Genomic DNA, 25,235 nt, shown 5'->3' on the forward strand with positions numbered 1-25,235 from the left:
ATATATATATATATATATTCGACACCTTTGCTCCGCATGCATTTTAATAATGTTAGACTAATTCTTCTCTATAATTAATAATTGAACTTTAAATAAGTTAATCATTTAAATTAGGCACCATGCCCAACAATTAAAGCAACTACGTATATATACCTCCTGATTAGTGCATCTTAATTAATTAGAAATTTATAATTAGCATAGTAAATTAATTGTAGTGTGTATATATATATATATATATATATAGGAGACAAGGATTAATTGGAACAATTAATAAGACGATGCTTTAAATAATTTCTAAATGTCTTATCATTGAAAGACTTAGAGAAAAGATGTTTAAAAAAATAGGTAAAGGTAGGTGAAGGAGAGGTATTTGTGATCACCAAAGTAAACGTGTGGGGTTGGCAATAAATAAAAAGAGATTTTGAATGTAAAGGCAAAGGCGTGTTTGCATGCCTTAACGAATTGAGGCAGAAATTGTCAACTAATGAGGCCCAACCCTAACGCTTTGTACAAATAAGTCTAACAAAAATTACCAAACATTGAGAGTGACGCTCATATGATTTTTGGAGGTGGAGGAGCATACACCTTTTGTTTATACATCCTTTTCCTCGTCTTATAATTAACTTTATTTTTCACTTTTTTGGGAAATCATATTAAAGCTATATGATTAACGGAATTATCTCACCAATAATGTTCTACCACAATAATTAACCTTCAAATGTTATAAACAAATTCGATAAATTCTACCGAGCGTATGTGTATTTATTTCACTTTATATGAGTGTTTGTTGTTTGTCTCACCAGATGTGAGTTGTTATAATTTATTTATTGCTCTTATATATCTCGTGTTGTATTAATTTAATATGAGTTCGTGAATTAAATTCATGCTTAGTAAATTCGGAATTGTAAGAGGGTGTTTCATTAAACCTATTTGCTCATATCTTTATTAATTAAACTTATAAGCTCACATATATATATATATATTATAAGATATTTCTAAATTTATAAGATTACATTAATATTTTATAAGATATCTTTTAAATTCATAAGATGTCAAAATTTTATTTTAAAAATAAGTTACAAAACTTGGTACTTTTCTGAACATACTTTATAAGCTTAAAAAATAAAACCAAACATAATGCACGTTTTTTGCAGAGTAGCATATATGCCAAATTTCTATATTCTTGTCAGACTGATTGGCTGCATGCGGCTGGTCTAACCATTCTAGAGAACATGTACAGAATTTTGACCCAAATTGCATACATATATATTATACTTTACCCCAATTAATAAAAATATATTTCTTATTACTTTTTTTATCAAAACTTACTCCCAACAGCTATTATTTATTTACTTATTTTAGTGTTTGCTAATATCTATTCGTAATTGGACAGCAAGTTACTGTTATAGGTCTAATTTAAATTTTCATTGATAACTACCTTATCCGAAAAATAAACTATTCAAAACTGTCGCTAATTTGACCAACTCTCGTAAGGAAGACATGAGGCGGATTCGAGTTCGACATCTTTGAATTATTATAATATTTTTGATTCACGACATTCTTTTCAATTAACACTTTATTTTATTTTTATAGTATGTGATATCGTATTATTTAATATATCGATGATTTAAATTAACAATACGTTCGAACGAGATAAAGAAATAAAAAACTACTATAATTATAAAGATTTTTTTAACATTATAAATACTCTTCTATAATGAATTGTCACAAGGGGATATTTGTAATTTAAAAGGGTATTTATTATTTTTCAAATAACGATGGAGCATTTATAATTATCACAAATATCAAAAGTGTCCGTTATAACTTACCCTCAAAGTTATTTAATCCAGGAATGTTCCGACCAAATTTGTGTTTGTTTAAATATGGGTTGTTTGATTTTTACTGGCAATGTTATTAGTTACAAGAACGTACAATAGGGGCCATAAATGAACTCAAATAGGAGTATTTAGATCTTGTTAAGATAGTTTCTTTACATGAAAATATATAATTAGTTTCATAACTTCATGTCTCCTTTTTCATTCTAAATAATAATCAAATGAATATTTAGTCTGAACGATTCAATTTTTTTTTTTTTAATTTTTCTCGTAAAGTGACAAAAACTTTTGAATTTACGATGGTCATATATTTATCCAATCCACGACAATGAATGATATGGTAGTGCATTTGTGTGTGGACAGAACCAAGATTCTCCACTCTTACAATGTTCACACTTAGGAGAAAATTCCAGTCCAAGTTGAGAAAATTCTTCCTTACTCAAATCGCAACGTGCATACATAATACCTGCATATACATTGCCTTGGACTAAATAGCCACCACCTTCATATTTTCAACTATCCTAACATTATTAGTTATTAACGTAGGTTAATTTTATCAATTTTAAAAAAAAATATTGAAAAGATAAATGGCGAGTTCTATATAATCCCACATTGATTATCAAGAAATTAACCGATGTACGTAGTTTTGTGAATTATTAATGAATTTTTAAATTTTTTTGGTATAGAGTTATTTGAAATTATTTCTTTAAATTTTGGATGCATCAATCTGGATGTGGTATTTTAAAAATCATCCATTTTTTAAATGAAAACGCAAAAATGGTCTCATGACTTTAATTAACATGAAATTATGGTGTGTACAAACACCCTTGTTCCATTTTTACAATGATGTTGGGCAACTGATCATAGAGCAGTAACGAATTAATTTCATCTTGCACGGATCATATTCTTACTTAGCTGCAATGATTGAAGCAAATGGATCAAAATTGTTGGGGTTTCAATATATAATGATTGTAGCAAATGTAATAATTTTCTGGAGGGTTGACTAAAACGACCCAAAAATGAAAGGGACAACATAACACAACTCTTTTCTTGATCATCATCCACTATAAATACGCCAAGGAATTCATTGCCGTAGAACCATAACTAGAAAATTCTTGGCTCACAGTTCTCTACCACAAAGAACCTCTTACTAGTTAATATAATTACTATTAACCATGCCTACTACTACTCATGTATCAAATTTTCCAGCTCCATTAATGCTCGTTCTACTCCTACTAGGAGTAGGCGCCAATGCCCAGTTATCTTCAAATTTCTATTCTTCCACATGTCCTAACCTTCTTTCTATTATCAAAACGGCTGTCGACTCTGCTGTCAGGGGAGATGCTCGTATGGGGGCATCGTTGCTTCGTCTCCATTTTCATGATTGCTTTGTTAATGTAAGGCGCCATGCAGTACATAAAGTTAGCTTTTTCCCCCCTGTCCTGATTTGCATTAGGTTTTATTACTTTTAAGTTGCATTTAGTTAGGCATGCATGCACATGCATAATTAATGCAATATCATGTTCTTTGACTTGTTTTCTTTTTTAAGTCTCTTATGTAAGAGGGCATGTAGATGTAGTAATCATGCATTAGATATGTATTCATTCACTCATCACCTAATATTAATTAATCATATATGTTTTCTTTGATTTTAGCATTAAAAAAGATTAGATCATCAAGGACCATTAACAGAACTGCTTCTGCATATGAAATTTAATAATATTTAAATTTTGAACTAGTGTTTTTTCCTTTCAGCTATATCTAATTTGAGACTACTTTATAAACTGAAACAGGGGTGCGATGCATCAGTGTTGCTGGACGACACAGCGAATTTTACTGGAGAAAAGACCGCTGCCCCGAATGTCAATTCATTGAGAGGATTCGATGTGATCGACACCATCAAAACTCAAGTCGAGAGTTCCTGCCCGGGCATCGTCTCCTGTGCTGATATCTTGTCTGTTGCTGCCCGAGATGGCGTTGTCGCTGTGAGTATATCAATTTCTACCATTTTCAGGAACCGTGCATTCTTCAAATAGAAAATCAATACTTAACTAACATTAATTACTACATCTGAAATTGCTTGGAAGTGGGTACATTAATGAACAGCATGCATTTGATCATTTCTAATAAAAAATGGAATACTGAATTCAGCTGAACGGGCCAAGCTGGGCAGTTGCACTTGGGAGAAGGGACTCAACCACCGCAAGCTTGAGTGCTGCAAACAGCCAAATCCCCGGACCAAACTTGAACCTCAACGCCCTCATTACTTCCTTCTCTAACAAGGGCTTCACAGCCAGGGAGATGGTTGCTCTTTCTGGTAATAATGAATTATATGTATCTTATTCACTGCTGCTAACTGCCATCATTACAAACCAATTAAACTCGTAAATTATTTAATATGTCTGCAGGATCGCACACGATAGGACAGGCAAGGTGCACAACTTTCAGGAACAGAATCTACAACGAAGCCAACATAAACGCCTCATTCGCAGCCTCCGTGCGAGCAAACTGCCCACAAAGCGGCGGAAACAACAACCTTTCACCGCTGGACGTGGTCAGCCCCAATGTTTTTAACAACGACTACTTCAGGAATTTGTTGAGCCTGAGGGGGCTGCTCCACTCCGATCAGCAGCTTTTCAGCAACGGATCGACGGACGCTCAAGTGAGAGCTTACAGCACTAATTCCGCTGCTTTCTTCAATGATTTCGCAAGTGCTATGGTGAAGATGTCAAACCTTAGCCCCCTCACTGGAACCAATGGCCAGATCAGGAGGAACTGCAGGAGGACCAACTGATAATATACAAACCTCTTTGTGATCATTTTGATGTACTACTTTTAACTTTTCCTTTTCTGTCGGGCCTCTTTTCTTGTTAATGTTAACTCGACGTGGAGTTTTGTATACGCGAATGTCGTGACAAAGTCAATAAAGTTGATGCCAAGTGTCGGTGTGAATTATAATTGTACGTAGTTGAAAATGCTACATTCTTGTGTCTTGATTCAGCTTTAAGTAAATTACAGAAATAGGTATAAAAACAAATCTCCATCTCAACTCCATTTTTTCTTTCGAATGATAATAATTAGATTTTCCATTGCTCCATTGCTTAGACTTTCAATCAAGGAATTTATTCATTTACTCGAGAAAAAGAAAAAAAATCCTTTCTTAAAATTTAATTTTTCTTAATTTCACTCATGATGGTGAAAACCCAAAACATGTTGTATAATTGTCGTCTATGAGGTCTAACTCAATCACGAAATTAAGGCTCTATGACTTTAAGATTATAGGTTCGACCTCCACCAATGTGTGTAATACATTATACTTTAATAATTGATATTAATTAGACAAAAGTATTTTTAATATTGATAACTAATATATAATTATTACAATTATTAATAATAATTCACCACTTTCACTTAAAAAAAAAAAACAAAAAAAGATAGTGTCTTGCCCTCAGTGTCATGGATGATTATGTGTTGACTTGCAACTAGGGTCTAAATTGTTTTTTTTTGGGGGGGGGGGGTGGGTGGGGAAGAGATACACCTTCAAACATTTGCATAATGTTTGGTTTTGTGTTTTGGCCTATTTTAGAGATGGGCCAAAACACAAAACCTTATTTGTTTTTGTGTTTTGCACACCTCGACTAGGTGTGCAATTGTAATTTATTTATTTTTATTACTTTTATTATTATTTTTTATTCTTCTCTTAACATAAATATATATATTATATTTCACTAACAAACAAAATATTATATATACATACACATATATATTACTAAATATATATATTAAAAGACATGATTTGACAATGAACAGTAACTCCTGTATCCCAAATCCCAACATCAAACCTATACCACTTATTTTATATTATTTTATATTATATCAAAATACAACAAACATACCATCTATCTCAAAACACATACTTACTTATATCTATTTTTCTCTCTCTATCTCCAAAACACCAAAACAAAAACATCCAAAACATTAATCCAAACATAATGTTGATATTACATGGGTTTTCCCTTTCAGAAATGGAGAAGTAGATGTAGTCGGGCCGACTAACAATGTGTATGGCCCATCTAAAACTTTAACAAAATAGTATACAAACTTGACCCAAATCATGTTGAGTCGAACTGCTCAACAAATTGGGCTTTTTAAGCCCAACTTTTAGCCCACTTAATTCATTAATTTGAAAATTACGAGCGGATTCAAAGGGAAAAGTGTTCTCTAATCCTTTTGGGCTTTTGGGCACTGCTGTCATTAATATCAGAGAGACAAAACGTAGACGAAAGGTACACTTGAACTGAATTAGAACATCATCTGATCTTAATAAGAAATTAGCTCATACCATACGTATGTTCTGTAATTAAATAAGCGCTCTTTCAGTTCTTTTTGCTAGCTACAGAATACAACAATTAATTCACATCTCTCGTTGAAATTTTAAGCTTTTTTAATTTCCTACGTATACAACTCATATTATTTCTTACAAATAATAGTCAGATACGTACCTGAGAAAGTTTCCGACATAGCAGTTAATTTCAACTATCAATGTAGATCGATGGGCAGATGAACTATCAAAATTTACCCCTTGTCTAATTACTCTAATTAATCGCACTACTTGTTTATAGTTGCATATAGATCCTTATAATTACCATCACCCTACCTACAAGATTATTAGTTTTTTTTAGCTAAAAATGGGTTCAAAAATCTGCTTCTATCTCGTTGCCTTAATCGTGTTATCACTAGTAGATCATATCAGGATTTCAGGTTCTCTAGATCTAGACCCCAATTTTTACGACGAAATATGCCCCCAAGCTCTGCCGGCCATCGAACGAGTTGTGGAGGAGGCTGTGCAGCAAGAGCCGCGCATAGGGGCCTCTTTGTTGCGTCTCCATTTTCATGACTGCTTCGTTAACGTACGTAAACAAGACCATCACTTAATTAATTTGCTTTACTTAATAAATATCGAATGATGATTATGTAGCCCTCAGATTTATAATTTGTAGGTAAAATTTGTGTTGGTGCATGCAGGGTTGTGACGGTTCCATTCTTCTTGACACGACTTGCGACTTTACTAGTGAGAAGTTTGCGGTGCCAAATAATAATTCCGCCAGAGGGTTTGACGTGGTTGATAGGATCAAGTGGGAAGTAGACAGAGCTTGTGGCGGTCCGGTGGTCTCCTGCGCTGACATTTTGGCCGTTGCAGCTCGTGATTCTGTGGTTGCGGTCTGTAAATGTATTTTAGAATCATGCATAGTCAATTAGCACTAAACTTACACTATATATGTAATTACATTTTGGTCTGCAGTTAGGAGGACCTAACTGGGAGGTACAACTAGGGAGGAGAGACTCGACTACAGCAAGTATAGACAAAGCCAACACTGACATCCCCTCACCATCCATGGACCTCCCAGCCCTAATCACCACTTTCAGCAATCACGGCCTAAACCTCCAAGACCTAGTCGTGCTTTCTGGTAGCCACACCATAGGCTTTGCGCAGTGTTCTCTCTTCAGAAATCGCATTTACAATGAGAACAACATCGACTCCAGTTTTGCCAGCAAGCAACAAGCAACTTGTCCTCTCACTGGAGGTGATTCCAACCTTGCTCCTTTGGATCCCACAGCTGCTCTTTTCGACACCAAATACTTTGACAACCTGGTGATGAAGAAAGGGCTCTTGCATTCTGATCAACAGTTGTTTAATGCTGGCTGTGAGACCGATTCTCTTGTTCAAGCCTATAGCTCCGACCCTGATGCTTTTGCCATGGATTTTGTTAATTCCATGATTAAGATGGGAAATATATGCCCACTCACTGGAGACCAAGGCCAGATTCGATGCAATTGCAGGAAGGTCAATTCTAATTGATAACATGCATGCATGCACGCTGCTTAATTATTAAGTACTTGTTGCATATATGTATCTACTACTAAAAAATATATATGCTATTAATTTTCTCTGTGTTCTTTTTATTTTAATATTGTTCTGTGTGTGTGTGAAAGAAAATAACTTGGAGCAAGTACTGCTATTAATGTAGATACTGGAATTTTGGGAGAATATATATAATTTGTTTCACTATTTCAAGTTTGTGTTGAGCTCGTCAACTGTTAGCTGCATTGATTTAGTTTTCACCCTTAAAATTTACCAGAAAAACCTCGTTCTTGATCATTAAATTTGTGTGGTACATCATAGTTGGGGGCACATTTCCTACTTTCAGGCCGGTCATCAATGTGGATTTTCTTTGATATAGATGCACTTAGTCGTTGTGGCACGTTGTTCTTACGTGCATACAATAAATAATATTTTACACTTTAAAATATATTATAAATAAGAGTAAAATATATGAATAAATTCATTACCTTGCCAAAAAAAAAAAAAAAGAAAGAAAAAAGTAATAAATCAGTTAATGTAAAATTTAAAAAGTTAAAAAAGTTAGTTATCTATTAATTGAAAGACATATTTGATTTCACACAAAATTGGTGGAACGGTATTATTGACCACTATTTGTATGTGTAGAAAGCTTTCTTTTTTTTTTTTTTTTTTTTTTCTTTATTCGTATAGATACACTATCATGTTATTCATGAATCATGGCCCATCGCCATGATTTTTTTTCATGTATTAAATCTTTTTCAGACCCTCAACAATTTTATTCTGAAAATGTATGGAAAACGACGACAGGTGAGCGTTCGGGTATAGTGATAAAAGCTTAGTCCCCTAATATCAAGCTGCCGACAGTATATATATGCAGATGAATGGGGCCTTTGGTAGCTGCAGATTCTTTTCATTATTCCCTTTGTGTTGAGGTTTTATTAATGATGTCCAGATTTTTGTTGCATAGTTTATAGTATGCGTACTTGGGCGTGGCACGTAATTGTTCAAACCTAGTTCAAGTCATTATCAAGTATCAACCCAGTCCCAATGGTAGATTTAGTAATTGATTAGCTGACATTATCATTTCAATTATTTTCTTGTTATATGTTGAATAGCGTCTTTGAAAGTTGGATATATAGTAAAATGAAGCCTTGATGACATCCACCCTCGGGAAAAAATGATCAACATCGACTTTAACCCTACTCATAACTTCACTCTCATGAGTTTAATTGATCATAAACAATCCTATGGAAATATTGGCATACCCTACCAAAAGTGCGAATGTGTGTTGCACGGAATCGTCCGAATCCTAGCTGCCCTACATCACAAACGGGCACCGTCCACTCGTGTATCATGCATATACATGTGTGTGTTTGTGTATGTAGAGAGTGAGAGAGACAATAATTCAGACTTAATATTAGGCGCATTGATGTAGAATAGGTAAGATAACTGCAGAAGCTTCCTTCCTCCTTCAATATGTGAGTAAGACCCGACACAGCCTAAAGATTCCAATTTTAAGATGTTGCAGAAAAATAATAATGTAGATAGGAACTCACAACCAACTGTTTTTCCTTGCATTAAATATTGGCACAACACTGACAGAGTAACTCATCCAAGACCCCTGTCTTCCCGACCCCAACTAACCAAAGATATAGTACTAATTTTTTATAACTGGATACCCTCTCCAAATAATTATCTTTATCTATCTGGGATTACTAACTGCGGTAATAATAAAGAATGAGATCTGATGGGTCGTGCAGTTTGCATAGGGAAAAATTCAGAATCCGGAATTAACCTCTTTTTCATCTTATCATATGATTCGTGTATGCAGGTTAGTGGAATAGGATCTTCTCCAAAAGCAAAAGAAATGACAGTTACAGAAGATCAAACGTATACTGCTAGACTTGTTCTGTTCTGCTTGTTTCTTGTCAACTTTATTCATCCTTTTTCCATGCCCAAGAAAGAAGATATAACGCGATCCAAAGAGAAAGTGTACATAGTAAAATTCTGACACAAATTGAGTTTGGTCGAATCAAATCAATTACATAATAAGTGTGTTGTAATTGTCATGTAATAGTTCAGGTTTGGTCTGACCTGATTTGGATTGGAATTTTCAGCATACACAAGGTTAATTATACTTGGTTAGCAGGTAAATTAATTTACATCAACACACAGTAACATACATTTCAAATTCAATTGTTATTATTGAAGTGGAGTCCGCAGTAATTATATAACTACAGCAGCACATTAACACCGAGGAACCGAAAAATCAAATCGTTTCCAGTACGTCTAAAGCACAAAAAATCAACGGTGCCTAACAACACAGATGATTTAACAAGCAATACCTTAACGTACACTAAGCGGATCGACGGCCGACTATGGACAACAAAGCTTTCTTCACAATTAACACTGAGCGTCTCTGATTTTCACCATTCTCCTTCTCATTCCCAAAACACGACGACTTGTCAAACGACACGCTCCAGCTTGAAGTACGTCTTCGCTTGTGAGCGTAGGTGGGTGTCATGACCGGATCAGAGAAGGAGGAACGTGAAGATGATGACCAGGAAAGAGAGGAGAAGGAGGAGGTAGGCGAATGAGATGATGGGGAGTGGGGTTTCTTGGGATTCATTCTGCTTAGGAAAGTGTGGAAAAGAAGCTTGGATCTGGAGTGGTTCTTTGAGGAGTTGGTGAAGTTGTTGGTGTAGTAAGAGGGAGGTGGGGTGAGAGGAGGAATGTGAGAATTGTGAGAAGATGTGTGTTTAGGGGTACCAGGACGAGTTTCCCACATGAAGGGAACAGCACTGGGGACATGATCCCCATAGTAGACTCTGAAAGAAGGGTTTGATTTAGAACTTTCCTTGGACAGAAGCCTGGTGAAGAACTTGTCATCATCATGCTTAATTCTGAATGATTTCTGATGATGATCATAATCAGGGCTGGTGCTAGGCATCTTGGTTGCCAATATCACAAGTAGAAGTGGTAAGTGGTGGATGGAAGTAGCGCAGGAGATTGTAAGACTCTGAAAGCCGGGATCTCTAAGTTTTGCTCAACTGGCCGCATTGCCTACTTCCCTTGATAAAATATGTGTGTGTATATATACACATGAAGATTTGTGCCCCACTCTAGGGGTTTAAATGACAGCAATTTGCCAGATAAACAACACAACTTGTTCTGACTGCAGAGGATCATTGTTATTTATATATTGGCTCTTGCGGTGTTACATACTGATATTAACTGCTGGATGGAGTTTAGGGTCGTTTAGTAGGTAATCTTGTTACTTGATATAAATTAAGGTTAGTCAAATATGTCTATTCGTTGTAATTAAAACAGCAGAAGACTGGAATTTAGTGAAAGGTGCCAAGTTAAAAGAGTCAATGAACTAGTTAACCTCAATTTGGTCATCATCACCTCCATATTAATATCAAGTTGCATGTAATAATATTTTCTTCTTATTCTTTATTATTTGTTTGGGGGGTTTGAAGATCGACGAGGTACATCTTCTATATTTTTAGATTTGATGCAGAAAAAGTTCCTCGAATCTGCCATTCGCCAAATGTACGATTTCTTTCTCCACTTCTAAGACTTAGATATCGAGGTGTTACTGTATGCAATTTAAGCTTATTTTTCCTAATTACAATATATTAATTTTTGAACAAAAAGAGGTGTGGTGTGGGGCCAGCGTGGAGTTGCTAGCGTAATTTATGATGCATGTTGTGGTCCTCAATATTGGATCTAATCGAATAATTAATGAATGAATACTCCTTACCTATTTTATTGTATGGTCCTATACGCCACGCAGTTGGTTTGTTTATTTTCACAATTTCTTTTCTTTTTTTTTTTAATTCAAAATCTTTAGTAGGAAATCTTAAGCTCAATTTCAATTTCCACAATCATTTACCGTGAATTAATGGGTTGTGATTCGGGTCAAAGTTCTCAATGACTTGACGATAATCTAGAATATCAGTTTGGATGAGTATTTTAAGTTGGACTAATAATAGATGGTTTGCATACAAAATGTTAGGCTTGCTGGGATAGCCTTTAGTTAAAGCTCTCTGATGTTTAAATTATTATTGAGGTTGAGGTTATAGGAGTCACATAGTACAATTTGATAGCAATAAATAACATATCTTGTGAACTGTATTAACTGGTATTTGTAGAGCTCCAATGGTACTATATTATATGAAGTCACGCATCATCAAATAGCCATCGAATGGATTTGATATCAACGATTATCAATTCGAGTCATTGGGTCAGACAGTCTGGATCCCAAATCCTTAAAATATTTGGAGGTTTTCTTATTGTTTTTAAGGGCAAATATGTCTTTTAAAGTTATATTTCATTGTATTTTCCCTGTCAAGTTGTAACCTAAGTTAAATCCGTGTAAGTTGATTTTGTAATCAATTACTTTTTTTTATTGGTTGTAAAGAATTAATTGGAGAGCATGCATGAATGTCTCCAATAATCAAAATATTTTGATAAAATAGTGGGGATAAGTTAAAATTATTAACATAACCACCTAAGGAATAATTTATTTATGAAATTTGTCAGGAAATAAAATCTAAATGTGTATCTATTATTGGTGCGGTCCTCTTGGATCCATCTTTAATTGGGAATGTACAGCCATAATTTTGGGCTACCCAAATAGACGTGCTATAGTACTATTAATGCACCAAAAATTGAGGAGTTGAGATGATTTTTAGGATTCCTATTATAATTTGGGTGAGGTTTCTTCACGAATAAATTAATAATAATACATTGCAAATGGGAGTGGTGACAAACTAGAGAATGGGAGGTGGGTACCTGATGATTTGTACTGGGTTTCAAAATAAATATACAGAATTAATATAAGTGATTAATTAATTACAATTGCCAAACTTCCAACTACATATGAATTAATAATTATGAAGAGGCCTATGCGAAATAACTCTCCCCTATGTTCATTATGAACTCTAGATATAAAGACAATTCCTAGATACCTTAATTAATTTAATGTTGTGGACAAGGAAAACGATACTAGTCATATTTAAGATGCCCTCAAAATTGTCAGAAACTCTATATAATTAATAAATTCAATAGGAATAAAAATTCTACATTAACACTCTTTATCGACAATAAATGACGCATATATCATGTATGGATTATCATTAAAAATAATTAGTGATGCTTGTCAATATATTCGATGCAAGTTCATGTTTGTAAGGAATCAAATCAAGAAGAAGAACCAATCTAAATTTTGGATTTAAATATTGATTCTAATTAATACAAAAATAATCATCATTATGCATAACAATTTTCTTATATATTAATATTTAGAATATAAGAATTTACAGTCACAAATTTATTGTTTTTGCAGTATGCATAAGTCTGTACATAATGTAATAATACAATTACCACTTTTATTTTGTTCAATTGAATCAAATATCCAATTGAGCAATTAATAGTTGAATTCTAATGGGGAGCACATATGCATCACATGCAACCAACCAAATATATTATCTCATATATATACTCACCACAAAAGCTAAATAAAGTTGACAAATTTATTTTATCCAAAATGAAGAACAGAAAACCAAATTCTATCATTTATACATGAAACATGCATCGCCCTATTTTTGTTTTAATTAGAGGGTTTTTGTTGCATAATTAATGTAAATGATCTATCATATATACAATAAATTTTGTAATATTTATAAGGAGATTGATTGAGTGTAATTTGTACAAAAATTTTGTGGCATTAGTTAACAAGTTAGGAACGACACATCCTAACATGCTTTGAAACAATTATTTAAAGCTTAAAATCTTCTTAAATGAGGTAAGCGCTGTAGGTAAACCATTCATTTCTCATCAATCAATTGCTTATTAAAATTCATCATATTGTGAAACGTCGTGGCCGTTCCGCCCTCCTAACATCTCAAAACTGCTCACATCAATCTGCAATTAACCTTGCTACTCACCAATTTTATATTCTTAACTATAGAGAAAACTATATATATATATATAAAAGAAATACCATAAAAAGAAAATATTGATTCAGTGAGCAGATATGATGATGGCATGCGATATTACATGGGTCCTTAGGCATCCGTAGAATTGACTTATATCTTGCATCTCCACCTTCCCCTCCAGAAAGGTTTCGAACGTTTGTCGGGCAATTTCAAGAAATGAACTAGCTCTAGCTAGATATAAGTGATTGGCCAAGACGTCTTATTGATGTTAAGAGTTCAAATTTTATTGATGTTAATATATATGTATATATATCAGCTGGTAATATAATTATTCTTCTTTATTAGAAAAGTGAAATTGGTTTGCTGGTTAGAGAAGTTAATTTTGTTGATATCTGGGTGAATTAGTGGACGTATGTTGGAAAAAGGTTGATAAGTAGTCAAGAGTTGAATTATTGGATTTCTACAAATATTATTTTCTCATAAACAATTGGTATCCTATTGAGATGGGATAAGATGAAAAATATCGTACAAGCAACCATAACTTTAATTAATTGATCCGTTTAGGGTAACTCTTTGATGGACCCTACCCTATTCTTATTTCGATTAAAGACATTATGTTCATATACCCCATAATAACAATTAAGTTAAAAATTCTAGTACACCCATCTTTATGAATTCATCTGTATATATAGGTAACTATTCATTACTTGATGGATGATTGTAGTGTGATTTGGGAACCATAAAAAGTTTGGTTGACGAAAAGGCTGGCGTATAGAAATGAGCTCAAGATTCTAGGCCCACTGCTCTGCCTGTCACAAACCCCAAATCCACAAATATGAATACTCAGCCCACCTAGGCTTAGAAATATGAAATTTTTGTGGTTGTAATGTCTTTTTTTACTTGTATGCCTTCACTTTTTATCTAAAAAACAAACATTGATCGCACTTTGGACTTCCAAAAAGAAAATAAATGAGATTATATATATATACGGGATGCTAATAGTGGGACAATATTCATAAATCGAGTTGTTAACTTAATTTGGTGGATTTATCAAATTAAGCTGATAAAATCGATTAGATTGGTATATGATGTTTATTTTATAAGATTCATGAGAGTGATTCCAAGTTAATTAATTGGTATTTGCAGTAAATGTGTGGTTCAGTTCTGAGTTATTTTTGTCCTTTATTATATATATTTAGTTGGGGTAGCAGGCGGAGTATGGATTTGAATGTAATAGTTTTTGGGCCAATGTCTCTTATCTATATAATATAATAAAATATATTTGTGCGCAACGGTCGAGCAATGATGCTTGCTCCCCACCCCTCCCCCTCCCCCTCATTATACTACTACTTGTACCAACTTTTTGGGCCAGTTCCAATCATCTTCATATACATACTCCCTTCCAATTCAAATAAAACAAGAAAAAGTAAAGCAACTACATTTAACATAAACACACTATGTACTTCTCTCTTGAATTAACATATAAACAACACTTGCAACTCACATTAGCTTCAGTTTAGAAGAGAAACATTGCAATTGCATCACTCATATCCACAGGGAAGAAGGCCATAAAGTCTCGATGAAGGGACAGTTGGGAAGAACTGTGCTGCTGCAGCATTTGTTACGTATTTGAGGTGAAACTGCAGGCACAGGCACAGGCACAGCCACCACAATAAATTGTTGTTATCGACAATCGAAAATTGAAAAAGATTAAAAAAGGGATTTCTTTGCCCCCGAGGCCCAATCTCATTTATTCAATTCAATTGCTCGTTTACCTTTATGGAAAAAGAATCCAAACGTTACTCTGCTTTACCTTTTTTCTAATAGAGGCCATCATCACCAACCCCGACACAACTTAACGTTACTCTCTCTCCTATTCTACTCCTCACTACTTGTACTCCTCGCCTGTACGTACGCCCATCTGTTGTGTTTTTCTCTCCACTCTCGCACACTACACACGATATCAAATACAGACTCTCTCTCACCACACGAGAACCCCAACTCTTGTTTGTTTTTAAGGATTTTCTTTTTGTCTCTGGATCATGGAAATGGCTAGCGGATGTTCCGAGATCCTTGAACCCCACCCGCTTGATTCGGGTCTGCAAGCTGAACCCGCGGGGGGAAGGGCTGAGATTGACACCTCTGCGCCCTTCGAGTCGGTTAAGGAGGCGGCCAGCCGGTTCGGTGGGATGGGTTTCTGGAAACCCATTTCTCATAAGCCTTCTGAAAATGCCTCTGAGGTTGTCTCAACTCGCATTCTGGTTTTACCCCCTTTTTTTCCTGGTTTTTTTTTTTTTTTTTTCTGGTTTTGTGTTTTTCGATTTGGCGTGTTTGGTTATGGGGGTTATGGCTTGGAACACAATTGCTTTGCTTATTTATTTGGAGTAATTTTCTTGGGAAATATCTTTCTCTTGCTTTCATTGCAAATTTGGGCTCGCAATCTTTTCCTTGGTTTTTTTCTAGTTGACATTGCTGTTTTCGTTGGGTGTACTGGTATACTGCTATCGGTATCTATTATGGTATGCTGGAATTGCAATGCACTCAAAATTTCATTTTTGAGTTAACTAGTGTATGTAGCTCAACCCCATGTACACCAAATCCAGTGAAGGTCGCAATTTCTGTCTTATTCTGGGTCCTCTCGTGTGATGTTTGGTTGCAATTTCTGTCTTACCATTGGGTCCTCTGGAGTAATGTTTAGTTGCAATTCCTGTCTTACTATTGGGTCCTCTGGAGTAATGTTTTACGTCAGTGTGATGAAACATTCGAATGAATCCACTTTTTGGTACTATTACATAACTGCAAAATTTGATCCTCTTTTCACCCGATCATAAATCAGTGTTTGGCACATGGTTTCTCAGTGGTCTAAATCGATATTGATCATTCTTAGATTGTGTTCCTCATGAAAGAAATAGTACTACAGAAGAGTGGTGCAATTAAATGGAAGTCTGAATATCATTTCCTTTCTGTTTGCTGCATGTTAGTTGTGTTTTGCTTGGCTTTTGGGTAAAATTTGTTTTTTGCATGGCAGCATGATGGAGAATCGTTTGACGTTGTCAAAGTGGAGGAACAGGCTGCACAGTTGGAAAGAGATCTTATCACCAAGGAAAGAGAAACACTCGACGTTTTGAAGGAACTGGAAGCCACCAAAAACATTGTTGAAGAACTGAAGTTAAAGCTGCAGAAAGAAGCATCTGAAATTAATGCAGCTCTCACAGCAAATGCGCACATCTATGTGAATTCTGTTGCTGAAGTACCAGAAGAAGGGGAACGCAATAGCGACAATAATGGATTTGGTGGTTTAGACCTGTGTCCCTCGGCAGCCCCCGGTCTCATCCTACTGGAGCTGAAACAGGCTAAATTGAATTTAACCAGGACTACTAACGATCTTGCTGACATTCGAGCTACAGTTGACCTATACAACAAGAAAATTGAGAAAGAAAGAGCGTCTCTTGAGAAGACCCGTGTAAGGCTGTCTTCGAATACCACGAAAATATCAAGTCTAGAAGAGGAGCTAAACCAATCAAAACAAAAACTGGAGCTGGTGAAAGGTGCTGAAGTCCAAGATAGTTCTAGTGATCCCTTAAATATCACAAGGGAGCTACACAAGCTAAGTTCAGAGACTGAACAATTTAAGCAAGTTGGGGAAGCTGCAAGATTAGAAGTTCAGAGGGCAATGTCGGAGATTGAACAAACAAAGACTCGGATTAGGACTGCAGAGATCAGGTTGCGTGCTGCAAAGAAAATGAAGGAAGCAGCCAGAGCTTCTGAAGCTGTGGCACTTGCAGAAATCAAAGCACTCTCTAATAGTGAAAACAAATCCTCTGCTTCTCAATGTGAAAATATAACTCTTACCTTTGACGAATACTCGTCCTTAATATCTAAAGCTCGAGAAGCAGAGCTAGCATGTAAGGGTAGAGTTGAGGATGCAACGCTTCAAATTGATGAAGCGAACTTATCTAAGACAGAAATCTTGAAAAAGGTTGAAGAAGCAACAGAAGAAGTGAAAATTAGCAAGAAGGCCTTGGAAGAAGCATTGAGTAGAGTGGAAGCAGCAAATAAAGGTAAGTTGGCGGTTGAAGAGGCTCTCCGGGTGTGGAGATCTGAGCATGGTCACAAAAGACGTTCCATTCACAACTCTACCAAATTCAAGAATCCTCATCCATCCATCCACCGGAAAGAGTCTCGTCTGCTTGATGTAAATGGTCTGAATCTTGGGAATGAAGAGCTAAAACCAGTTCTGAGGCCAACTCTATCAATTGGGCAAATATTAAGCAGGAAACTGCTGCTAACCGAAGAGTATGAGAACGGAATGCAAACAGAGAAAAGCATGGGCAAGCGCAAGGTATCACTTGGCCAAATGCTTACAAAGCCTAATGCTGATCCACATCCTGGTAAGAAATCCGGGAAAGAAAACAATGAACTCCCAGCAAAGAGAAAGAAGTTTGGTTTTGCTCGGATCTCGCTCCTCGTGACGAAGCAAAGCAAGAAGAAGAAGAAACAAACAGCAAATTCGATGTGCCGCAGCACATAAATTGAGGTTCCTCTCCGTCATTCCCAGTAGTGTGTGTTGCGCCTTTGTGTAAATGGCCTTGTACCTAAGCTTATTATGGCCTTTGAGATATTATTATATCTATCTGCATTTCAGTTGTCTTAGTAGTCAGATTTGTAGGGGGAGAAATGTGTATGGTTTGAACTCTAAGGTAATATGTAATCTTGAATGTACTTGCTTCGTTTTATGTATTATTCATGTTGATGGAGCCACTTCAGTCCAAGAACCTGCTCCACATACTTTTGACTTTCCAAGAACCAGATTGGATTGTTGTTTTGTCTTGATGGCAGTCAATCCATAGTTGATCTTTTCTGTAAATTTGTATGGCGCTCCCAAATTTAGGGATAATTATAGAAATCGCCCATTAAAGTAAAAAAAAATAGGATAGTTTGTATAATAATGTTAACATTTTTAGGGATTTATGTGTAATTTTCAAAAAATATGAGCAATTTGTGTAGATGCAGATGATGTTGATATTTTTTTTTGGGCGTATGTGTAATATTTAGAAAATCTAAAAGTGATTTGTATGAAAAATCTCTTAATTGGGGAGTGTAGACTCAATTGTGCCCAATATTTACCCCTCTCCTTCTTTAATCACTTTTGGAGAAGAAAAATCTATTGAGAGAAAAGGTTGATTGTTGTAGTAGCAATAAGATATGTCCAACTGAAATTGGATAAGACAACAAGTGTTGGGGTTGAGGTTAAGCTAAGCACGACACCAGTTGTTGACGCACTACTCATAAGTTTGTTGTTAATTAGTATTCTAATTGTAATTGTTTAAGGCGTATTAGCCTTGGAATATTCTCTTTTGCTTCTCTCTGATTATAATAATCCTCATTAATTCCTCTGAACCAATAATGGATGCTGATATGTCACTATTTCATTGGTCGATGTCTGGTGCTCACCGAAGGTGGAGACACACAAGATAATTCACCCTCAAATGGGGCTAAAAGTGGATGATCCCTTCTATTTAATTGCAGTATGAATTGATTTGCATTATTAAGACGAAAACTCGTTGCTTGAAGGAAGAAATAAGCAGCTCTCCCTCCTTCTCTTCCCCCCCCCCCCCCCCCCCGCACCCTTTGACATTACAGATAAGGTAAGCAGAAATATTTCTCGATTCTTTTCATTTTCCAACTCCATTAATTGGTTTCTCTTCTTAATCTGTGTTTCCCCCTTCCGATGTGTGTCTGAAATTCTGCTCTGAAGTATGATTTTGGGGCAAACTGGGTTCTTGATGCTTTTGGATATTTTTACTATCTTTGTTAATCTATTGTAGAGACCGTTTCATTGATGAGATGGAATTATTTGTGTTTTCCATGAAATTCATTGAACCTCAAATTTGATCATGCGCTTTGATTTTGATTAATTGGAGTTGTTTCCTATGGTTTAATGCATAAAAAGGTAAAGCCTTTCTAATTACCTTGCATCCGTAGGGATTTATTATTGCTCAAATTTATTTTCTTTTTATGATTCAAGACCAAGCAACTAGTAGGTGTATTACCTCCTGGAGGGCTGATTTATTGATCATATGAGGGGAATTGATACAAGACAACGTACAATGAATAGTTCGGTGAAATTCACTATGATTTCTTCCAGAAAAGTTTAGTATCTAAAGATTGGTGACCCTATAACTCTCATCTACGTATTAGGCTTGCAAGCATCCTTCATTTCGGCTATCTCCAATCATTTTAAGTTAATTCATAAGCATCTGATTGAGATGAAGCAACTGCAACAAATTTCATAATTGTTTGAGTTTGTTATTTGCCAATACTCTTTGTAGAATAGCTAAGTTGCTGGATGTAACCTGCCATGGCTGATCTTTTGCTAGCTGAGCAAGTGCAAATAGTCCTGCAAGGCAGACTTCTGCATTATGATTGTCTTTGAAACTCGGTATTTTCATAATATGGCTTCTGCTACATTTGGCAGGATATAGACTTGGAATTTGAAATTGTTCGAACTTTTATTTAAACTGGAAACATTTTCTTTCCTATGCATTAAAAAGAAAACTTATTCATGCGAAGAACACATATGGAGGACATGAGTTTCGTAATGCTGCATGAAAGTCAAGGCTATGTTCAGAATACAAATCTATGTTATTTTATCAGAAGCTTCACATCCTCCCATTGGAATTGTCTTCTTGTAGATTACTTCCTTTCCTTCATGCCCGTTTATACCCTTTGTTAAGTTTCAGAAATACTTATGATTGCAAATATGAATTGTTTTGAGTTGATAGAGTGTCATTTTGCAGCATGGATACAAGGGTGCTCCTGTTTCTCTTCATTGTCAGCTGCTGCTGCTGCTGTAATGCTAGAGACCTCACAGGTAATCATGTTAATTGGAAAAATGTTTTACAGCTGCTTATATATCCAATATTCCATTTTTCAAGTTTGAGGTGCTGGTAAACTTTAGAGAGATAATCTTGGTAATGACTTTGTGTCATGAAGGTTGCAACTCTGGAAAAGATTGATCTTGCCATATATTTCTGTGCCTCTGAGTTTGACTAGAAAACTGGCAACATGTTCGAATAGATTGACTAATATGGTCTTCCACATAGAAAATCTGCATTCATTCTGAATCATCCAAGTGAACATAGATTCCACTCCTCTACTTTCCTGAATTTCCCAGGGAGGCTCTAGAGATGGCAGATCCTATTTGCTGGCAGAACCTTTTGACACATGTAAAAACTAAAAGGCATGCTCCCTTAGGCATAGATTATTGCATAGGGATATTGGAAACTCAGAAGTAAATGGTTGTTCTTCTATCAGGGTTAATATGTGTGACACAGCTTTCATATGAGTCTTTCATTCCTATTTTACTTACCTTTGAATCTCCTATTAGCTACTATATGAGCAGCCTTATCCTTGCAAAGTTAATGGCTGCATACAATTCTCTTCCAATGACGGCCCCCTCATTTCACAGCTGTCACTCTTCCCTTTTGATATAAACTTCATTTTTTTCTAAATCTGTCTACTTTCTATGTGAATTTTTACTTTAGAATCTGCAAGCTATTTTCTTGTCCTTTTAATAAAGAAATTCTTGTGAAGACTGATATGCTTGTCTTCTGCTAGAAGTCCTGCAGTCGTATGACAAACTGCCGGAGGGAGAAGCTCAACATGTGGGAGAACTTAGAAAAAATGAAAAATTATGTACATTGTGTGAAGAATTTGCCACTGAGGCTCTTAATTACCTCTCAGAGAACAAAACCCAGACAGAGATAATTGGCATCCTTCACAAATCCTGCTCCAGAATACCTTCATTCAAGCAGCAGGTATTGAGACAGAATGGAATGTTTCCTATCCCATCAACTTACCTATAATGTTAGAAATGTGAATAATGCACCTTGTGGAACTGTTATTTAATTAGTTGTGCAGGTAAGGCCATGAGGAAGGTATTATGAAAGAGAGCTACTTAAGATCTTGAACTTTCTTTAAGTTTGTTGTTTCTCCAACAGATATGTTCAGAATGCGATATTCTACTTTATTACTTGTATCCTAATCTCATAACAATATCTAAAATCTGCTCCTTCCAGTGCATTGTTTTGGTGGACTACTATGCCCCTCTATTTTTCTTAGAGGTTTCCTCAATACAAGCCGAAGATTTCTGCCGAAAGGTTGACCTTTGTGAAGAAGGAGTTTCCATTTCTCAGGAACTCTCCAAGGATAAATGTGATATATGCCATAATGCTGTTACAGAGGCTTTACTAAAGTTGAAAGATCCTGATACTGAGGTAACTCTCAGGCAATTGAGTCAACAGCTAATTATCATGTTCTGGAAAGATAATTAGTATTTTATGCATTATTAATGCTTACATTTCTGAAATCTGAAATTACATTGCTGACACAGAGTTGGTTCCCCTTCTAGAGTTACCTACTAGCATCATGATCTTTTCTCTTGAAAATATACATACAACTTCAGTCATTGTTAGGCTGGTTAAATTGTTCTGTCCTGACAGTTTTAACAACTATTATGGGTTCCTGCCCTTTTTACCCATGGTAACTGGGGGTGAGCAATCTCATTATAATAGCATGCATGCCTGGATGCACCCGCTATGCCAAGTTGCAGTCCTTACAAGTGTGCCCCGTATTTCTCTATATTAATGATGTGATATCCATGCTTACCAAAAGCATATACATCAGGGTCCCATGCGTGTCCTCTGAAAGATCATGCTGCACCTAATTTCTTCTATTATATATATGATAGCAAGCAAAATTACTGTTAACTCATACACGTGTCTATCATTAAATCTCACCAGAAATATTGATATGGAACTTTATGACAATATACATCTTGCTAATGGTTTACTGCATGTGCCTCACCTTTCCAGCTGTTTCATACTTGCCTGGACGTTTATTATTAATTCCACAATGCACAAGTATGAGTTTTTTTCTGTTCTATTCTTTCAGCTGGAAATTGTTCAGCTGCTCCTGAAGGCATGTAACTCGATCGGGAAAAATGTCCAAAAGGTACCATCACTTCTATGATACACATGAATTTGGTTGTGTTTTTATACATCATCTAGGTATCAGTCACTGAAAAGGAACTTCTCGGACAGTTTAAAGAGTACTCTATAGTCATGACAGTTATCCATCTTGAGCTACACTCCACACAAAGAATCTGTTTACTGACCCAGCCTGAGCTTGTGTTAGATAAAATGGATGTTGTGTGACTGCATTTGCCTGGACAAAGCTGTGTCTAGCACTGCAATTTACCAAGGTTTCCCTTGAGAAGTTCCCTTGGTCATCAATATCAGCAGCAGGTTTAGTTACCAAATGGTAGTTTCTCAGTATCATCAATTCCACTTAATGAACATACAAATTTAGGACTCCAGAAATCCGTTAAACTTCAGTCAAGAAGTGATTTTAAAACCAGAACAAGCTCATGCACGCCCCACGGCAAGAGATACCTTGATGAGGCAGTTCCTCTCAAGCATCATCTGCACCTGATAATACTTGCCATGTGAACCTATCATTCTCCATAATGTTCATTGATTTGTTTCTATGCTGTTTTTGCAGTGCAAGAGATTAGTTTTCGAGTATGCGCCTGTTATTATTGTAAATGCCGAGCAGTTCCTGGAAACAAATGACATCTGTGCCATATTGCACGCTTGTGATTCAGCGGCAGCTGGTATGAATGAAGCATTAGTAGGTTCAGAGTCATCCATGCATGCTGCGTCTTAAGGGAAGTGATCCACATCTGCTTCATCGTCTTTTAATACCTGCACGAGTCCAAGTATTTGCTTCATTCAGAAGATCAAAACTCTGCCAATTTGTAAATGACGTCTTAGTTTGTCCCGATTGGTGTTTCATGACTGAATATCTTTTCATCTTCAACTGTATTGCACTGAAGCATGCATGTGGATAAATGATAGTAAATGCAGTTGTGTAGACCACATGGGACGCACACTCCTGGTGTATCTTCGGATTTATTTATCTGGCTGTGATTTGTAGAATATCCAAATCCCCAAATGGGGCCATGTTTTTAGTGGTGGCAAATTTGTATTGCCGGAAACCCATCAATACACAACATGATGTGAACCGAAGCAGTGGACCAAAGTGCTTCAACATCACATAACCAATCCTCAATGCCCACATGCATTCTTTATAATCCATTCACACTACGCCCAATACATGCTGTCATAATATGAAGCCGTAGCACCTTTTTATCAGTAAAGTCGACATATTGAGAAAATTGATTATATGACTAAATCAGTGGAGATACTGATAACAAATAGTTCCAAAATTAATGTGGAGTCTCGTAATCAACAACATTAGGAAAAAGCAAACATGAAACGTTAGGTGGGTTTTAGGCCCGGCGGCTGCATTAACAATGATTTAGTTCAGAAGCCATCTCGAAATTGGCTCTGTCAATGCCTCAAAAGACAAAAAATATTTGACAAGTTTTCTGTCTTTGGAATTGTTTGTGCAGGGTCTAAGAAATATCTTTGGACCTCCACATAATTTTGTTTGATTATGTGTCCCTTGTTCCTTTCACTTTCCTTGTTACTGTCAACGAAAGTATGCTGATGATGAAATAATGTTTAACTTAATATAAATTAATTTCCAACACCCTGAAGCCAAGAAGATTCGTATAATAAACAATTACTTGTTGGTATTCTGTCTAGGGAGGAAAAATATGTTGGTGAGAAGTGACAAATTTATACAAGTAATAAATAAGGTAAAAATTTGTGGATAGGCATGCATGTTTTGTGGCATAAGATATAGTAAAATGCATCACTTATCCTGTGAGGATGACACAGAAATATACTCAGCAGTCAGCATCGTAATCCAAAAAATAAAATTAAAAGAAATTACCAATCGCATAAAGAAATAGAAAAAAGGTGGCAACATTTTCATGGAATCTTCCACCTTCCTAAACCTTGTCGACAGACATATGATATGTTAAAAGTCCAGATTATGTATAAAGATGTAGAATTCTTAACACAAATGCGGGCAGAGAAAGAATGAAGAAATAAAGTGAAGATGTAGAGTGATAAAATAAACAGAATTAGATGAGATGTTGTTTGTAGTTAACAAAGTGATGGTAGAGAAGAGTAGAGTGACCCACCCGCCCTCGCCCATTTCTTATGGCCCATCAAACCAACCAACCTTCTCTCTCTCTCTCTCTCAACCATACCTAATTTTCACTATGTCATAGGAGGAGGAAAATATGGGGGATGGGACACATTAATTATAGTAACAGTTGTTTTAAATACAATGAATCTTATTGAAACCCATCATCATATGTACAATTGATTAATTAGTGATGCTCTAATACTTTTTGTGTTTTTCTCATTTCGTTTTCTAAACTATTTAAATTTGGAAGATATATATATAGTGATGTATGCAAGTTGAAAAACAGTAGGCCAAAGTTGAAAAGAAAAAAGTGTTGCATATTACATATATATGGTATGATGCTTCACATGCATTACACCTCACCACCACCAAATATTTCACTTATAACCCCACAATTTCAATGCATTTTCCTAATTCTGACTTCTTCACATACCTCATTTCTTTCAATCTACCTAATTTTCCTCTCCA

General features: G+C 35.6%; 5 protein-coding genes across 7 annotated transcripts; 4 read left to right on the forward strand and 1 right to left on the reverse strand.

Annotated features, from left to right (window-relative positions):
• Window positions 2,927–4,829, forward strand: LOC105174640 (cationic peroxidase 1). Its single transcript, XM_011096805.2, has 4 exons — window positions 2,927–3,232; window positions 3,629–3,820; window positions 3,987–4,152; window positions 4,244–4,829. Exons 1-4 carry the CDS (start codon window positions 3,011–3,013, stop codon window positions 4,627–4,629), a joined length of 966 nt encoding a protein of 321 aa, XP_011095107.1. The 5' UTR covers window positions 2,927–3,010; the 3' UTR covers window positions 4,630–4,829.
• Window positions 6,406–7,779, forward strand: LOC105174641 (cationic peroxidase 1-like). The gene is made up of 3 exons (XM_011096806.1): window positions 6,406–6,745; window positions 6,861–7,055; window positions 7,138–7,779. Exons 1-3 carry the CDS (start codon window positions 6,524–6,526, stop codon window positions 7,693–7,695), a joined length of 975 nt encoding a protein of 324 aa, XP_011095108.1. The 5' UTR covers window positions 6,406–6,523; the 3' UTR covers window positions 7,696–7,779.
• Window positions 9,879–10,874, reverse strand: LOC105174742. Its single transcript, XM_011096929.2, has one exon. It carries the CDS (start codon window positions 10,646–10,648, stop codon window positions 10,055–10,057), a length of 594 nt encoding a protein of 197 aa, XP_011095231.1. The 5' UTR covers window positions 10,649–10,874; the 3' UTR covers window positions 9,879–10,054.
• LOC105174642 (WEB family protein At2g38370) lies at window positions 15,390–18,404 on the forward strand. The gene is made up of 2 exons (XM_011096808.2): window positions 15,390–15,883; window positions 16,672–18,404. The coding sequence occupies exons 1-2, from the start codon at window positions 15,686–15,688 to the stop codon at window positions 18,172–18,174; spliced, it is 1,701 nt and encodes a 566-aa protein (XP_011095110.1). The 5' UTR covers window positions 15,390–15,685; the 3' UTR covers window positions 18,175–18,404.
• LOC105174643 (prosaposin) lies at window positions 19,235–23,675 on the forward strand. 3 transcript variants are annotated; one of them, XM_020697905.1, is made up of 6 exons: window positions 19,235–19,291; window positions 20,444–20,517; window positions 21,267–21,463; window positions 21,725–21,922; window positions 22,599–22,658; window positions 23,208–23,675. In XM_020697905.1, the coding sequence occupies exons 2-6, from the start codon at window positions 20,445–20,447 to the stop codon at window positions 23,370–23,372; spliced, it is 693 nt and encodes a 230-aa protein (XP_020553564.1). In that variant the 5' UTR covers window positions 19,235–19,291; window position 20,444; the 3' UTR covers window positions 23,373–23,675. The 3 variants fall into 3 exon arrangements, with proteins under 3 accessions (XP_020553564.1, XP_011095111.1, XP_011095112.1); XM_011096809.2 differs by lacking the exon at window positions 19,235–19,291 and adding an exon at window positions 20,051–20,085 and having other exon boundaries at window positions 21,264–21,463; XM_011096810.2 differs by lacking the exon at window positions 19,235–19,291 and adding an exon at window positions 20,051–20,085.

The sequence above is a fragment of the Sesamum indicum genome, linkage group LG11 (genome assembly GCF_000512975.1).
Source record: "Sesamum indicum cultivar Zhongzhi No. 13 linkage group LG11, S_indicum_v1.0, whole genome shotgun sequence".
In the NCBI taxonomy this organism is placed as follows: domain Eukaryota; kingdom Viridiplantae; phylum Streptophyta; class Magnoliopsida; order Lamiales; family Pedaliaceae; genus Sesamum; species Sesamum indicum.

What these genes read in the sequence shown, in the direction of transcription:
- LOC105174642 (XM_011096808.2), top strand. Translation starts at nt 15,686, where the DNA reads ATGGAAATGGCTAGCGGATGTTCCGAGATCCTTGAACCCCACCCGCTT. An exon ending in CTTCTGAAAATGCCTCTGAG is followed by an intron (nt 15,884 to 16,671) that starts GTTGTCTCAACT and finishes TTTGCATGGCAG; the next exon opens with CATGATGGAGAATCGTTTGA.
- LOC105174641 (XM_011096806.1), top strand. Translation starts at nt 6,524, where the DNA reads ATGGGTTCAAAAATCTGCTTCTATCTCGTTGCCTTAATCGTGTTATCA. An exon ending in TTCATGACTGCTTCGTTAAC is followed by an intron (nt 6,746 to 6,860) that starts GTACGTAAACAA and finishes TGGTGCATGCAG; the next exon opens with GGTTGTGACGGTTCCATTCT. An exon ending in CTCGTGATTCTGTGGTTGCG is followed by an intron (nt 7,056 to 7,137) that starts GTCTGTAAATGT and finishes TTTGGTCTGCAG; the next exon opens with TTAGGAGGACCTAACTGGGA.
- LOC105174742 (XM_011096929.2), bottom strand. Translation starts at nt 10,648, where the DNA reads ATGCCTAGCACCAGCCCTGATTATGATCATCATCAGAAATCATTCAGA.
- LOC105174643 (XM_011096809.2), top strand. Translation starts at nt 20,066, where the DNA reads ATGATTGTCTTTGAAACTCG. An exon ending in TACCTTCATTCAAGCAGCAG is followed by an intron (nt 21,464 to 21,724) that starts GTATTGAGACAG and finishes TGCTCCTTCCAG; the next exon opens with TGCATTGTTTTGGTGGACTA. An exon ending in TCGGGAAAAATGTCCAAAAG is followed by an intron (nt 22,659 to 23,207) that starts GTACCATCACTT and finishes CTGTTTTTGCAG; the next exon opens with TGCAAGAGATTAGTTTTCGA.
- LOC105174640 (XM_011096805.2), top strand. Translation starts at nt 3,011, where the DNA reads ATGCCTACTACTACTCATGTATCAAATTTTCCAGCTCCATTAATGCTC. An exon ending in TTCATGATTGCTTTGTTAAT is followed by an intron (nt 3,233 to 3,628) that starts GTAAGGCGCCAT and finishes AAACTGAAACAG; the next exon opens with GGGTGCGATGCATCAGTGTT. An exon ending in GGAGATGGTTGCTCTTTCTG is followed by an intron (nt 4,153 to 4,243) that starts GTAATAATGAAT and finishes ATATGTCTGCAG; the next exon opens with GATCGCACACGATAGGACAG.